General features: G+C 39.7%; 1 protein-coding gene across 1 annotated transcript in view; it reads left to right on the top strand.

Moving 5' to 3' along the window:
• Window positions 1-11149, top strand: part of GALNTL6 (polypeptide N-acetylgalactosaminyltransferase-like 6) — a 281614-nt gene extending 270465 nt beyond the window's left edge. Inside the window, exons 11-12 of the mRNA XM_017744313.1 lie at window positions 4138-4287; window positions 10170-11149. Coding sequence (XP_017599802.1) covers window positions 4138-4287; window positions 10170-10337 — 318 coding nt within the window. The 3' untranslated portion in view covers window positions 10338-11149. The remainder of the gene's footprint in view (window positions 1-4137; window positions 4288-10169) is intronic.
• Window positions 11150-16131: the final 4982 nt, after the last annotated feature.

Genomic DNA, 16131 nt, shown 5'->3' with positions numbered 1-16131 from the left:
CTGTGGGGCGTCAAACCCCGGGCCCCCCCCACAGAGCTCCTCTTCCTTCTTTGTATCTCATGGAATTTGTAGCCTCCATGAGTTCTGTATACACCAGTAGAAACTAGCAGTATTAATGGAAGTATCAAGTTTATTATCTTATTTCGAGTAGCATGGATTGACAATGAGCTGGACTTGTAACTTTCGGTATAAATTTACAGAGTTTGGTGGCAGGCTATAGTAGCTTGATGTGACCAGTGCAACAGGCGTCAGTGCTAGACAGAGATGATCCTTTGTGCCACTTGATTCATGTCATGTTTCCAGGGCAGGAATTAAAAGCTTACAGTGTCAGCCACCATGCCAGGGGCACAGCCGTTTAGCAGACCCCAGGAGAGGAAGACGACCTTCCACCTCAGCGCTGTGCAAGCCCCTCTGGGCAAACAGCAGTCAAAAGGTTTGTGGGGCACTTGCAGGCTTTCTGGTAAACAGGAGATGGGTGAGAAGTGTGGATGTGTCACTATGGTTTCCAAAAACTTCCCCAAAATTAAGAACCGGAGGGGAAGAAAAGGAGCAGGAGGCCCCTTTATGTCATATGGCACTGCAGTCTTCCACCTCTGTCTTCCTAGAGCTAACTTTTGGCTTCAGGGGAAACAGGGGCTCTGTTGGACTGATAACTAACAGCAAACAAAAGTGGCAGGCACCACTGTCTCTTACCAAGTTCCCCAGCCTTGCCAGGGAATAGGTGGACAGGCACCATCTCTTAACATGGCTCAGCAAGTGCCCAGCTCTTTCTTCTCTACTTGGAGGTATAGTTCAAGCGAGAGCCCAGCTCTGAAACATGGCATTTCATCTTTGGGTGGGGGTACATGCTGTCCCCTCAAGTGCAATGGCACAGCCAAAGCACAGCACCAGCTGACGGACTCCAGCCAGACAGCGAGTAATAGAGCAATGTTGCCAGGCTGGAAAGCATTAACGGCATCAAAAGGGCCTTTGTTCCAAAGACAGTCCCAGGGCAATGGCTTTATCAGGCAATCATTCTTCAGGCCCTGTGCCAATTAGAAATGAAGCTGGAAAGCTGTATTTTCCCAGTTACTGCATGACAGGGCTCAGCTACATGAAAAGGCAAAGCATGAGGGCTGAGGGGTTGCTTGATTGGAAATGCAGAGGATGGGGCTATGTTTTACAGACTCTGGTGTGAGAGAAGGCAAAAGAGGAGAATGAGCATCCACTGAGCCAGGACAGAGGGTTTCTTAGGTCCAGCAGGGAACAGTGAACAGCAACCCTGTGTGTTGCAGGTGAAGAATCAGCCTGCTGTTTGTTAATAATGTATCTGGGAATTTCGGCACAGCCTTGTTTCAAATCAACAAGCAGTCAGAAATGAATGAAGTACAGAAAGGGTACAAAAAGGCTCAGCCATTCCTTGTAAAATCTGCCACAGTTTGTTCCTAACAACGGAACAATGAAATCCAAAGTGACAAGTGGTGGCAAAGCAGAGCATTATATACTCTGGGCTCCAGCTAATAACATGTAGCATTGTTGGACATTATGCAGTGGAGAGATAATATTTATATTGGCCAGATGCAGTGCTAACTGGAGGAAAATTGCTGTTTAGAAGAGGAAATCTTAGAATTATGAGATTAGAAAGACTGTACAACTTCATGTTGTGTCTGTAATTGCAAGATCTTAATACTAATTGGGTGCATAGAGAAGTATAACCTTTTTTATGATTTTTTTTTCTCTTCTCTCTCTTAGTCCTAAAACTGAGTTCCTGCCCCTAACAAGGCTGGTTTTATAACAGTATCACTAGAGAGAAGACATACTTGTTGATTTAAAAATAAAACTGTTAAAAAAAAAAAAAAAGGGAGGATAAAGAAGGAGGAAAAAGAATCTAAGCTAGTCTAAACATTGAGATCTAGTATTACACAGATCCTAGTTTTCACTGGAAGGGAATAAAAACCCCCTACTGCTACCATGTCTTGACTTGCAAACAGGACACAGCCCTGGCAGTCTTCAAAAACCACAGAGGAGTGGAAAGAGCAAAGGGGTAGTCTGGATCAGTATGATCTGATTTAAAGCCTGGCTTGAGCTCTTTCAGGTGTACCGATGCATTCAGTGGGGTAGTAGTCCTCAGGCCAAGGTCCAGAGAGCAGCAAGAATTGGCCCCTCAGCTCACCACTCATGCACAGAATGAGAAATCTGGCGAGCCACCCACTGGGAAAGATGAGGATGGTCTTGAAATAGGATCTCTCTCTGCAGTAGTAGTAATGAGAGTTGAGAATATCACAGAAGCACTGTTCCAAACCATTCCTCTAGGTATTTGTTATTCATCACTTTGAACTCTAGGTTTATTACATGTCTGTAGAAAGGTAAAGGATAAGATAAAAAAAATGGCTTTTGTTGGCTTTTTGCTAAAGGAAAATTGTCTCAGGCTTCTCTTTTTCTAAAGAAACAGCAACATAGCTTTTTCTGTACCAAATCTTACTTCTGTCTTTGCTGGTGAAATGATAAGTTATTGTAGGAAGTCCATGATGATGCTTCAAAGAAACAGGAGGAAAAGTGGAAAAAGATTTAACCTTTTGAAAAGCAGAAATTGCTCTGAAAATGAGGTTAAAGCTGTCCACTGCATTTTACTGCAGATAAAGGTAACGTGTACTCGGGGAGATAGAAGAAATAAGCAGGACACAGAGACAGATTAGGAAAACACTCTCTAGAAAACCATTAATACAGATATAAATAGGGAGTAACAGCAGCTAACATAGAAAACAAGGGCTTACAATAAGACACAGAACAAAAAAGGTAAATATTCAGATATATGCTTGTATCGGGCGCCTACAAGGCAAGAGTGACAGTAATGCCTTTCAAATGTGGTATTCAGAGGATGGTACAGCACTGAAGATGCAGTGTTTTTAAGAGGTGTTTCTTTTAGGAAAACCATGGAAAGAAGGTTACTATAGCAATGAAAAGGTTAAAATCTGGGAACCACCACAGAATTATTCAGGATCAGACCCACACGATATTTATTAAGCTTCAGTTTGTAGCCGGTTCTGTCAGGGAATGTACACACTGGAGGAGCAGGGTGCTAGATAAGGGCCAAAAGAAACCTGAGATGAGCTGTTGGAGGCAGTCTGAGCTCAGTATGGGGAGCTGAACTCAGTATGGGAAGCTGCTTCTCTGCATAATGAGCCTGCATGCAGTTCCACATGAACTGTCTCAGCTGAACAGTTTCTACTAGCAAAGTTTGCTCATTTAAAGACAGCTTCACTTTCTCAGTGTTACATCTTTTTTCTTCTATGGAAAATCAAAAGTCATGCAGAAAGCCAAAGAATAGCACTCACTTAAAAAAAGATAAAAAAAAAAAAAAAAAAGAAAAGAACCTCACCACTCTTGACAGAGCTTCTAGGTAGTAATTTACAACCTGCAACCTCTTTTCTGCAAGGATTGGTCGGTGGAAAGGAAAATGCACTCCACGTCTTTAAATTTGATGCTGTCAGACCTGTCACCTTCATCTGATGATTGAAAGACTGCAGTGTCACAGCATCACGTCAGACAGCTGGTGTCTAATTGAGAAGGATTCCTCTGTTAACTGTGACCCTCCATGACTCCTCTCAGGCAGCGAGAAAAAGGGCTTTGACAAGCTGCCTGTAGCTCACAGGTTTCACAGCAGAAAGATGAAGCTCATTTGACATGTTGTTTGGGGAAAAAAGACAGTTGAGAGAGACGATGGTAACAGTGTCCCCTATAAACAGAAGGAAACTGCTCATTAAACATGGGAAAGAGGCTATGATGGGAAGATCTCTAGCCAGCTTGTTCAGATCCAAATGAGAGCTAAAGGAACATCACTGGCAGGGGCTTTCTGAGTCCTGGATAGCTGAAATCCTACAGGTGCTGCTTTAACTGGGTTAACTAAAGGCTTTAATACAGCATATCCCCTCTCTGTGTCACTAGAGATTAGGGATTGTGCCTTCCTGGGGTATATTCCACATGGCCACTGGGGCACTTTAATTAAGGCAGTTGGCATTGCTGAATTGTACACAGGCAGGACCTCGATTAACCGGCATCTGGGGTGTGCGAAAAGGGAATCTTGCATTAAGCTTTGTGTGTTGTTTTAAACATTTTTCACTAATAATATATCATTGTATTGCCTGACTGTTTTCCTAGCTCTTCACCTTTGGTTGGAGAGAAGACATCCGCCCTGGGGAGCCACTTCACACCAGGAAGTTCTGCTTCGATGCCATCTCGCACAGTAGCCCTGTCACACTGTATGACTGTCATGGGATGAAGGGAAACCAGCACTGGAGCTATAGGAAGGTCAGACTCACTGTGGGGCATCTTGAAGGTTCAGACTGCCTTGAGCCTGTATTCAGTTTAGCACAGGCTTGTGTTTTCCCATCAAAGAAGTTTCGTTTTAAAATCCACCACATCCTATTCCAATTTAATTTTGTGGTAATCTCTCTAGAATATGTTCCTTTTGAGCATTAGATATTTAGGTCAAATTTAAATGAAAATGGATCTGATCCAGCTCAGAGGGTGTCTGTATTGGATCTGTTCCCTGAAAGGTGTTTTACCATTCTGGCGCTTCAAGATGCTTGTGTCATTTTAGCAGAGGCACTGTTGGAAATATTTTCATCCAATGTGACAGCAGCAAGACATGCTGCTCATGAGTTAAATGTTATTACTTTACTACATTTTAAAGATTACATGTGGCAGAAAAATCGCCCTCAAAAAAACAAAACAAACAAAAAAATACACCCCACCCAACATTAAAAGCACTGCTGTAAGCCCAAAGAAGGCAGTTTAGGAACTAAAGATAAGCAGCTTAGATACTACTTTGATCTGCTGAATTTCAGCCCATTTTTATAAATCACTGGAAACGGGAGGTCAAACTAAAAACCCTGTCAGAGCTTCAGTTAGTAAAAAGTCCTGGTAACACTACTGATTTTTTATTGTTGTTGTTGTTATTAGGGTTTTTTAATGGTTTATCAGCAAGTTGCCTTGATTAAAGATTTCACTAATAAACTCTGTATTCCATCCAGGGTAAGGATTTCTCTGAAGCACTGAGGATTCCTCTCACACATGGTTCAGTTTTCTTTGACCAGTGTGCCTTGCCCTTCACCTTCCTTCAGCTGAGGCTGATGTATCAGGAATTTTTTGCCAGATAAACCTCAATACTGTTTTCTAATTTGAAAATATATATAGTAGAAAACTAATTCAGAACCATTAAAAATAGGTTTGTCCTGGCACTTTTTCTGGGTGCCTACTTATTAGCTTGTGCCCTTTTACCTTATTTGTGTTGCAAATGGAGGTCCACTATAAGATTTTCCAGAAGTGTAATCCCTTTGAAAGTAAGGTATTACCTGTAAGAAAGTTAGAATGTATGGGGCAGATATTTAGAGGATATAAATTGTGGTGGTTGTATTGCTGCCTATCTGACTTTATAATGCCATAATAATTCCTTCTTGCTTCAAAACCCTTCCAACTTATCTTTTTGCCTACCCAAGCTGCAAATCAAAAAGCTTTCGTACCTTTAGCACTTCATTGTTGCTTAATGTAGCTGGTTCATAAAACAAAATGCAGGTCTGTAGCTACCCTCTGTAAGGCTCATCACCTTTGATGAGGACAGGGTGTAGCAGGTATCTAAAGAAAAAATGACGTTTGGAAAAAATACGCAGTGTAAGTTTTATTAAATTCTCTGCACAGCTTCATTTTTGATTTCCAGAAGGCTGACAGGGCTCGTATAAAAATTCTCAATGCAAGACAGGCATTTCCATCTCAGCAAGAAACACCACAAAGTTTTGTTACAATGGAAGTACTGACACGTTCTTAACTGTAATCCCAACCTGACAGCAAGCTGCTCAATTTGCGTAAACCTTCAAGTTAAGAAACTGCATTGGAATAATAGAACTATGTATACATGGTTTTCTTTAGGCTTAGTTTTAGTTTGCTACACAGTAAGTATTTTTTTAATGTTTCCTCTAGTCTATTTCCTCAGATAAAGGACAGATTTATATTAGAGATTTCTGGTAGTATAGCTATACCTCCAAAAACCTTGTATATGATATAATCCTTTTCCAGCTTTGAAAGCATCTTGGCAATAGAAGTTTTACTGTTTTCCCCCTGACAAAACAAAACCTGGTCTGTACTAGAGCCCTTTACCTAGGGAATGCCATGCTACTGAACCTGCACCCTAAATAAATACGAATAATAATGTGGTTGAGAAATAAGTGTTTCCTTTTAAAAAACAGAGAGCAGGTCAGCCACTCTCTTCTGTTCTCTGTGCCACTTATAGACACTGTAGCTACCTAATGGTCATGTCAAATCCTGCCAAAATTCTTCTCATACTTTAGGAGAAATCACCTTGCTAGTCAATGTCTTATAAGACGCCTAATATGAAGCATTTCTTACTATGTCATACTATTTCTATAAAACTAGAAGATAAGAGGTTTTTACTCATTTAAAGATGAGTCTCTCCTCATGATCATTTGCATCCTTGAGCCACTGATATAAAGTTATGGCTGTGAATTGATTACATACTGCTGCAAATGCAATTTGAAGCCAGGCACTATTTTCAGATTCCATATTCTTATTACATAGAAATCCTAACAACCTGGGTTTGGGTCCTGGTGAATAAAAACAGCTTAAATATTTTAGTGGCAAGTAGAATACATTAATATTTTACTTTGGGTAAGGAGTGCTCTTCTGGAAAAAATTTACAGCCTATCCCCATTACGTGCACTTTGTTCCTCATTGCAGTGCCATCTCAGAGCTAGCAAACCACATTCTTTTCAGATGAATGAAGCCTAACCCTAAAACCACCACTAATAAACATGTGTCAAAAAACTGTTCTTATTCCCATACTGCTTAAACTACATCTGGGCAGCTATTTGAAAGTCTAGTAAGTCTGCAATATTAAGTAATCAATTTTCTTAGGACCAGTCTGAAATACTGGTCTTCAGCCAAGTATACCTTTGAGAAAACCCTGCAAGGAGCAATGGAGCAGAATAAATTCAAGCAGTACTGTTGTGGGTTGTAAATAGAAGAATGTGAGTATAATGCCAGGACAAAAAATATTGGCACCATATCAGTGGTAATGTAAGATATTAGACAGATAGATGTAGATAATCTTTAATTATAAGATATTTGGGAGAATGACTAGCTTCCCAAGCTAAAGCCATTTCTTTGACTCTGTTTGATATTCCTAAGCATGCCAGAGCCAATGATGAGCAGTGCCTACAAATTTCTGTTCCTCTTAGTGAAGGAATATGCCTCTGGTTTTCCATGTAGCATCATTCTGGGCTGACAGGTAGTGCATTGGTTCTGATAAGGTATGATTCAGTTTATGTGCCACAGGCCCACTGCTGCTATTTGTAGAGCAGAAGTATCCAACAGAGGCCTGATTTAGTAGGTCTTTAAAAAGAAACAATTGTGCAAAATCAATTTCATTATATGGTAATTCTACCCTGAGCCTAGTGATTATGATAGATGCTAGACTGACAGCATCAAAAACTGTGCCCAGAAGACAGGGGTTTGCTCATAGTCTCCTGACAGCTTCTGGGACAAACTGTAAGAGTCACTTCACTTGTCACACAGGAGGTGCATAGAATATTCCCTCAGACAACCGAAGACATGGCATTGTGATAGTGGCTTTTATCCTATGGTGTCAGTCCTGCTGGAGCTGCACTGGGCCTACCAACTAATCTCAGATAAACTACCACAGCCACCAGCTGATAATGACTTCCAGTTGCTCTTGACATTGGCCATAGTTATAGCAGTGACCTATAAGAAATGAAAGGCTCTGTGTCTCATTACCAATCCCCCTGAACTGTCAAGACCAATTATCTTATGGAGGAGTTTCTCCTTCTGCAAATAATCTTCAGGCTGGCTTTCATGCAGAAGGAAAAAAATTACTCTGCTGTTTTCAGATGTTATAAATGTCTCTACAATAGTGCTTGTGGTTTCTCAATAGTGGTGTAAAGAGGAATTTATGTATTTCTCTTGTAAGTTCCTCTCTGGGATGCACACAACTGTTACCCCTTGAAGTCTTGAGCTTGTTTCCATTGAATCCATAAGACTAACAGGCTTTGACCTTAAATCAGCATAAGCTTGAGATGATAAATTAATAGGCCTTTATATATAGCTGAGTCAGCCAGAATTTTTTCCAGAGTGGTAACTCTGTCCATATTCTTAAAAGACACTCTTCTTTCCTAATAACCAGACTCTCTAAATAAAAGCACCAATAATGCTTCACTCAAAAAGTGCCTGCCTGTGATATTTCTGTAAGAAAGACCACCAGCTTTCTGGAAAGGCTGGAGTGTTTTTCATAGCAAGCTTTTAGTGCTGAAGCTGTTTCCTTTCTTCTTGTACCAGCTATCGTATTAAAGCTTCTAGTATTCCGACTTTGGCTTTGTAATAGCTTGGCTGGCCCCCATGCCCAGCTATACTGCAAAGAAAACCACACACCCCTTTCATTCAAGGTCCCACGTCAGGCAGGGTGGCCATGGCACCGTCACTGTGTCCTGATTTTGAGTAGTGCCACTCCGTCAAGCTTTTATTAGGACAGGAGGATCTGGCAAGGTGCAGATGCGTGCCTGCACCACCCCAAAGGGTGCCTGGCAGTTCTTGCAAGCCCACCTCCTCCTAGCAGGGACACAATAGCCCTTTGTACATAGTACAGTTACCCCCTTCTTGCAAGCTGAAGTATCCTCCCTGCTCTACTTGTAGGACATGAGGCAAAGGCCTCTACTTATTTGGTTTGGTCCTGTCAGCTTTGATGGCATCCCTCTGAATTTCAATCTGGTGGGGGGGGTGTGTGTTCATCCACTGGTTTTGGGGAAAGGCCAGTGCTGGAGGTAAAACACAGTATGAAAGTCAGATGTAACACCATCCCTGTTAGCCAGAGCACAAGGTACTTTTGACTTTGTTCTTTATTGCCTATATTAATTTTTAAAAAAGGCATTGTACTTTATCATTTTTTCACAAACCACAAATCAATGAATTTCATCTTTCCTAAATTAAAAAAAAAACCCTTGATTTTTCAAAGTGGTTTTAAATAGCTGCTGTTTCTGTTTGTTTTCCTACTTTTTTTTTTAATGTGGGGTATTTTTAGTTAAAGAGAAGTTTCTATGGTTGTTGCTGAGCGCCCAGAGTACTTGTGTGAGTTTTTAATCAGTTGCAATTTGACAAGTAGATTTTTTTTCCCTCTCAACCTGGGCAAGCAGGCACATCCTGCATTAGTATTAAAATATTGGCAGGGTATCACTGGCATGGAGGGGAAAAGCCTGAATGTGGTTTACCAAGAGTAATCTGAAATTTATTTCAACAGATGCAGTATAGTCCCTGGAAACTTTCAAACCATCTAATGACTCCCACATCTGTCTTTCTCAAAACACTTGCCTACATGAACTAAGTATATTGAAACTACCTAACTCACACATACTCAACTGAGTAGTTTCTGCTTTAACAAAGATTCGCAGCCAGGTTACTTAGTATTCACTCCAGTTGTGTGAAGTAAAATTAATAAAACTAATCATCGTAAATACACTTTTTAAAGCAACTTAATCCATGCTTACCCTCCCAAAATCTCCATATGGAGCTAAATCAGTGTTAGGATTTCCATCTTAGTAGGAGAAAGAGCGTATTTCAGTGCTAGTCTTAGCGAGGCCACAGGCAAAGTCTGCATTGAATGGGATGAGAACATTAATCCTGTGTCCATCTGTCCACCACTTCAGTTAATAATTCTTTTTTAACATCTTCACCAAGTTGAAGATTTTACAGCTCCCCCTGCCAAGAAACACAACACTGTCAAGAACAAGACTTCATTAAAGAAAACCCAAACAGATGCATTTTTCAGATTCAGACATTTAAATGGGCTCCAAGCAAATACATGGTATGCCAAGATATTAAAAGACGTTCTATTTTTTCATTATATTATGCCGTTGTTAGTCAAAGACCAGGTGGTGTCTCCCTCTTTCTTGAATCCCCATTTTCTTAAAGGATAATAGCCCAATAGAAGAAAATAGTCCTTTCTCTACAGCTTTCTAATAATAGCTGTAGTTATTACACAGGGTTAGTGCACAGAGACCACAAAATCATTTCAAACAGGGCTGTGTTAATCCATGTTCTGTAAAATGAGAACATCTCCAATGATTTGGCATTTGCTACTTAATTCTATTTTTTTTTTTTCATTCCTGTAGGACAAAACTTTGTTCCATCCGGTAAGCAGCAGCTGCATAGATTGCAACCCAGCTGAGAAGAAGATTTTCATGAACAGATGTGATCCTTTGTCTGAAACTCAACAGTGGACTTTTGAACATATTAATATGACCGTTTTAGAAAAATTTAACAGCAAGGCCAGTTCCTAGAAGGAAAAAAAAGGAAAAATGAACACACCTATTTACGTAGAGACTGCAGACTACATTTTCGCCAGCATCTGGGTCAAAGGAGTCAGGAATTAAATTTCCTAGATCCAGGGAATCTGTTCTGAGGATTAAGAAAAAGCTACAGCAAGAGCCAGCAGGCTGTCCTTGTGGATATACAGTATCTGGAGAACTTGGCCAAGAGCCTCACCGGATGCTGCTGAGAACTTCAGGCTGAAAATTCCCTTGCTGGTCAAGGGAAAAACTTTGTTTAAAAACTGTTTAAAAGTACTCCAAGTTAATAAAGTAAAACAAAACTCTAGAGTTTCTCAGGTCAAATCCTGCTGTAGTGAGTAGCTCAGAACAGATGCTATAATTTGGGATGGGTTTATGGTGTGCATGACGCCTACAGGAACCTTAAGAAATCCCAGGTTTTAGAATTAAACATGCTGGTAGAAGAATAACGGTGTCCCAGCACTCCCTAGACAAGATATATGCTCTGTTGACATTCTCTTAATAAAAGGTTGGGTTAAGCAGGTTTAACCCTCAGAACTGCTGCAATTAAATACCTCCCTTTTACATTCCATTCATTACCAAAATAGGAATGGTAGAAATCTTAGGGTCTAGAATTACACTGTAGTGAAGCATGAAATAAACTGTATGGTTTTGCCCTCACACTTCCCCCCTTCAGGAAAAATAAAGCAAAGCAATTAAATTTCTATATACGATATATTTAGCAATCGTGATTCAAATCCCATTGTCACACAACGTGAGATTTTTTTTTAGTGACAAATAAAACAGCAGCAGCTGCAGCATAATGGAAGGCTTGTGGACTAGCTATCTTTTCTAAAGGTAGAATCCTTACCAACATATAAATTAAATGGAAAATAGTCTGGGGAAAAAATTCAGGAGGAGAGTGGGAAATAATTGCATATTGCATGCTGAACTAGGTTAGTCAAATTAATACTGGTATGCTGCCATCACCTAAAAGCATGTTGACTCCCTGCAGTGCAGCTTAAAAGATCTTGCAGTGCTCTTGACACATAGGAGTGGAGAGAAAAATTGACAGGAAATCAGTTGGGTGGTTTCAGAGTTTTTGAAATCTGTGGTGGAAATCATGTGAACTTTCCAGAGTGCATAAGTGAATGGTATTGTAGATGTCATGAGGGAGGAAACAAGAAATGCAAGCAAGTCACACATTACAGTATTTTGGTACTTTAGGCACAGGCACCATTCAGGGTAACACAGACTTCCATCACACTGATGATCATGATGGGTCCCTCAGACCCATCAAGCTGTTGGAGAGATAGGCCTCTAAAATGTCTTAGGGAGGGTCTCTGTGGTTCTTCTCAGTTCATACCGATGTGTGGAACATGACTGATAACTTTGAGATTGTTCAAGGTAAGAGTGAGTATAAATTTATATCAAGTACATATGTGGCTTTTGCTTGAAAGATGAATCCACAGATGAAAGCACCATAAATGCAGATAGATCACATCCTCTGTGCCGTAACTCCTTTCAGATTCCAAAAATAACATTTGTAATTAAGTTGCTTATTTTGATTGCTGGTGAGGTGGCTGACTAACCAGAATACTGATGTGCAATCTACCCTGTTTTAAGGGAGTGGAGTGACTGTGTTTTGTTTATTTCTCCTTAAGCTCTGCTTATGCACAAAGAGCATTGATTGCATCCAGAGGATGGTTCTAGTACCAGTGTGCTATTTTATGGCAGCATCTTGTAGTGGCAGGTCATATGAAAGTTTTATGAGGGGGATGAGGTCCTGTAGCATTCAGGATGCGTGCACTTGGGAAATTGTGAAATTTTCAATATATTGAGCAATTGCTGCAAGTTATTGAAGAGATCTTTCAAATAATTTAAAAGGATGTGTTCATAGAATTCTCATTTTATGATTTTAAAATAAGTGAGCTTGTTTAGGTATTGTTGAAATTTAATTTGAAGATATGGTATGCTGGGGAACAGAAGCAGTAAGGTTTATGGCATGAGGATACTTCAGGTTTGTTCAGCTGTCAGTACAAAGAACCAGCCTAGCCACTGCAAGCTTTCCCAGACAGGGTGCTCACAGAATCATTTATTTGCAGCCTGATCATGAGGAAAGAGGGTTTGGGAAAAGAAGAAAATGGCTGCCTCAAATATAAATGCAGCCCTCAAGCTGCTGATTGTAACTGGCCCCAAACTGTCAGTCCTGGAAGCAACCCTGTATGCCCAAAATAGAGAGGCAAAGGAGGATTGCTAAACCAGAACAGATTGGTAGGGTTATATCGTTCCGTGTCTGACTGCATCTCAGTGGTCTGTTTTTGAGATGTCTGATGGGAACTAGGCTTCTGTTAGGGCAAAGAAATTCTATGCCTTTTACGGCCCTTGTTGAGTCATATTGCACAGCACTTTACACTGCCAAAGGAAGCCTTCCACTTGCTTGCAGCTGATCACAAATTGTATACTCTAGCAGCCCTTGTCAGAAAACAATCCATATGACTAATAGTCAGGTGTTGTGGGGAAAGAGAACAGTCCTTGCACAAGACTCCTCCAACAAGAGTTTTATTAATAATAAATGATCATCGCTACCTTTCAGTTAAAGTCTGTCTTGGGTGTTCTCCAAAGTTTTCCACTGATAAGAGTATTTTGTTACTAATTTTTCTTTAATTCTTCCTGCAGCCATATCTTTTCCACCCAATAAACTTCTGAACAATTTGATAGGTTGGAGAGATGTATCTTCCTCTCATACTTCTCCAGGAGCATTTAACTCTAGCACACATTTCTTCAAAAGACTATGAAATTTCTTCACAGAATTTTTTTAAAGTACCAGGTAGTTCTGGACATAATTTAAACATAATGCACAGGTGGCATTAACTGATGTGGGCTCATCATTTCAGTGGAGCTATACTGATTTCCCCAACTAATGACTTGCTTCATGTTTTTTCAATTAATTATTTTATGGCTTTAATCAAGATGTCTGAAAAGAAGATCTTTGTATCTTTAGGAGTTCAATAACATATACCCTAAATGTTTTCCATTTAAGGTTATCTAGACTTTTTTTTTTTGGCCAGCAAACTACTACAACTGGAGAGGGGAACTGGAAGAACTGAAATAAACTCCAAGTGTAACTAAAACTCTAAAATCACACATCTTTCCCTGTGTGTATTCCAGAATTAAACTAAACAGAGGCCTTGGGGGACAGGGCTCAAAGGAGAGAGGAGGAGCTGGGAAACAAAGCCTTTTATGTGTGGGAGAGCAGTCTTGTTGCAGACATGACAAGACTTCACTTTTCATTGGCCACAGTCTTACTTCAGAAAAATGAGATTGCTTTAGAGCAAATGTTTCTGCAACAATATGGATATTTTAATGATATAATGCATTATTCCTGAGTGTTATCCATATGAATAAATGGTCTCTAGCTGGTGAGCTAAGTCTGCCTCATGATAAAGACAGACTAAGCTTGAAAGGAAGCTGACAAGCATTTGACAACCTTTGATTACTGGCAATTTACCAGGCATCAATGTCTCCAGTGACCTTAATGAAATCTTACACCACAGAGGATCATAGAAGAAACGTGTATGAACAGCTTGACCAAATTGATTAGACAGGTTGTACTTCTGCAGGAGTGGATGTTACCTTTTTTAAAAAAAAACAGTAATAATCACAATTCATTTGCATTTTTACAGATAACTTCTGCAAGGGACTGAGTGAGGGGGACCCTTTTAGCCTGCCTGGATGGATTGGGGATGGAGCATTTTATGAAGGAGCATTTTAGGGAAGCTTTCAGTGTGGCTGATGCCAGGGGTGCATCCATTTGCTATTTAAGGAGCACCTGTAATGCTGTTAACCCAGTGCATTTCAAGAGACAGTACGTTTAAAAAAAGTGGTTTTATTTTTCTTTTCTAATCCATCAAGGTTGTTAGGGAAATAATTTCAAAGCCCTTGAAAACAAAACAAGCTGATCAGAAGTAACTTTTTTATAGTTGGTATTAGTATTATAATGTTCATTTATTCCTTTGTTTAACCCCCTTCCAAATCTGTTCCATATCCTCTTAAAAAGAGCATGAGGGTCCAAGAGTGCTTTTACATAACATTTGCAGGATTTTGTCCTGTCTGAAAATCTAGAAAAGCCTTTAAAAAATTAGGAAATATAAACCAAAAGGTAAGAAAAAAACCCAAAGAAAACTACCTGTTATGTCTAGTGTACCAAGAGATTTTACTAAACTTGCGCTAAAATAGTATCTTTAGACTGGAAAATTATAGATGAATAAGTAATAGAGTAATTAAATCTTTAGTGTGTAGTGCTTTCTATTTAAGATTTTAAGATCTTTAAAAAATGTAGTGAATTTGTGTGGTTAGTTGCTGATAGGTTGGTTTTTTTAACCACATGTAAGACATAAATCTGTTCTTAGGTCTGAAATATTTCTCTCCTCATATTTCCTTGTTATAATTCTGAATGCACTGGATTTAAGAAGATCCAAACACATGAAAAATACCTCTAAAAGGTAAGAAACATATGTAAAAATAAATAATGAGAAAGTTTAGCTAGAGATGTTCAGAGAAATGCATAATGTTTCCAAAGCTTCAGCAGCATTCAGAAAATACATTTGCTCTGTGCAGTGGTTTTCTGTTCTTTCAGTGTATCATTAATATCACTGGAACTACTCCTGGGGCAGGACTTCTGGAACTGGTGTTACCAGCATTTGGACAGCATGGTGCCAGAGGGAGAAAAACATAGGAAGAGCATCTGAAAAAATTGTGTTCAAACACTGAAGTCTGGTATGCCTTAAGATATTCCTTGTTTATAAGGTTCGTGTTATCTTAGTATTTTGTTCTTTTTTTACAGGACCTGGCAGTGCAGTAGGTGCTTCAGTAGGCCTTATGAAAACAATGCAGATAACAGGGGAACAAAGAGGACGTGGGTTAAAACAATAATAATTTGTGGTTACCTAAAGATGTGTTTACCACAGCACTGTCCAGCAGGTTAATTATACAAAAGAGAAGTTTGCATGTTTTGTGTGGCCACTTTGTTAGGTGCCCAGCTTCACAGAATAGATGAATGAGAAGGAGCCTTGCCAAGTGGGCCAGCAGAAAAGCTTGTACTCAGTAAAAGATGTAGAAAAACTCAATGATCCATTTTAGAGAAGCAGATGAATAAGACATTGAGATAGATATCAGGGAAAGTATACAGAATGTGAGGGGAGCTGCAGTGAGGCAAGTCTGGTGAATGATACTATCTTAAAGATACTAAAACATAGGAAAGGAAAACTCGGTCCTCATTAACCTTAGTCCTCATCAATCTTAGCAGGATCCCTAATACTGTCAAAGTATTAGTTGATTTAATTAACTTAATCCTTCATCTTTCCTACTAAATGACTCAACCTGGAAAGAACCACAGTCCAAGCAAATTTCTGTTGATCACTCTGGAGCATCTAATCGGCAAAAGATACCACTAGGCACAGTTTAGTCAAAAACCCCAACTGGCACCTGAACTAAAACAATATTATCAGCCCAAAAGATCTGCAGGTCTCTGGCATCCCTCCATGAAAAAAGATTTCACTTGCCTAAAGGAGTGGTTGATGGTAATGATCCTAGATTAAGAAGATCAAGAATTTTGAGCTTTCAAGGAGGTGAAAGGCCAAATGCTGAGATTAGGAGTTGGCAGTTTAATTGAGAGAGGAAGGAGGAAATAGGTGGTAAAAGGGAAAAAGTAGGAATCAGGTTTAATTCCACGTATGAAGGAAGTATGACCTACAAGGGTCAGCCACTGATAATTTTGGATACCTCTTCATTGCAGGGCTTGCAT

Source organism: Corvus brachyrhynchos, unplaced genomic scaffold, assembly GCF_000691975.1.
Source record: "Corvus brachyrhynchos isolate BGI_N302 unplaced genomic scaffold, ASM69197v1 scaffold17, whole genome shotgun sequence".
NCBI lineage: Eukaryota > Metazoa > Chordata > Aves > Passeriformes > Corvidae > Corvus > Corvus brachyrhynchos.
This window is presented reverse-complemented; position numbering and strand designations above follow the sequence as displayed.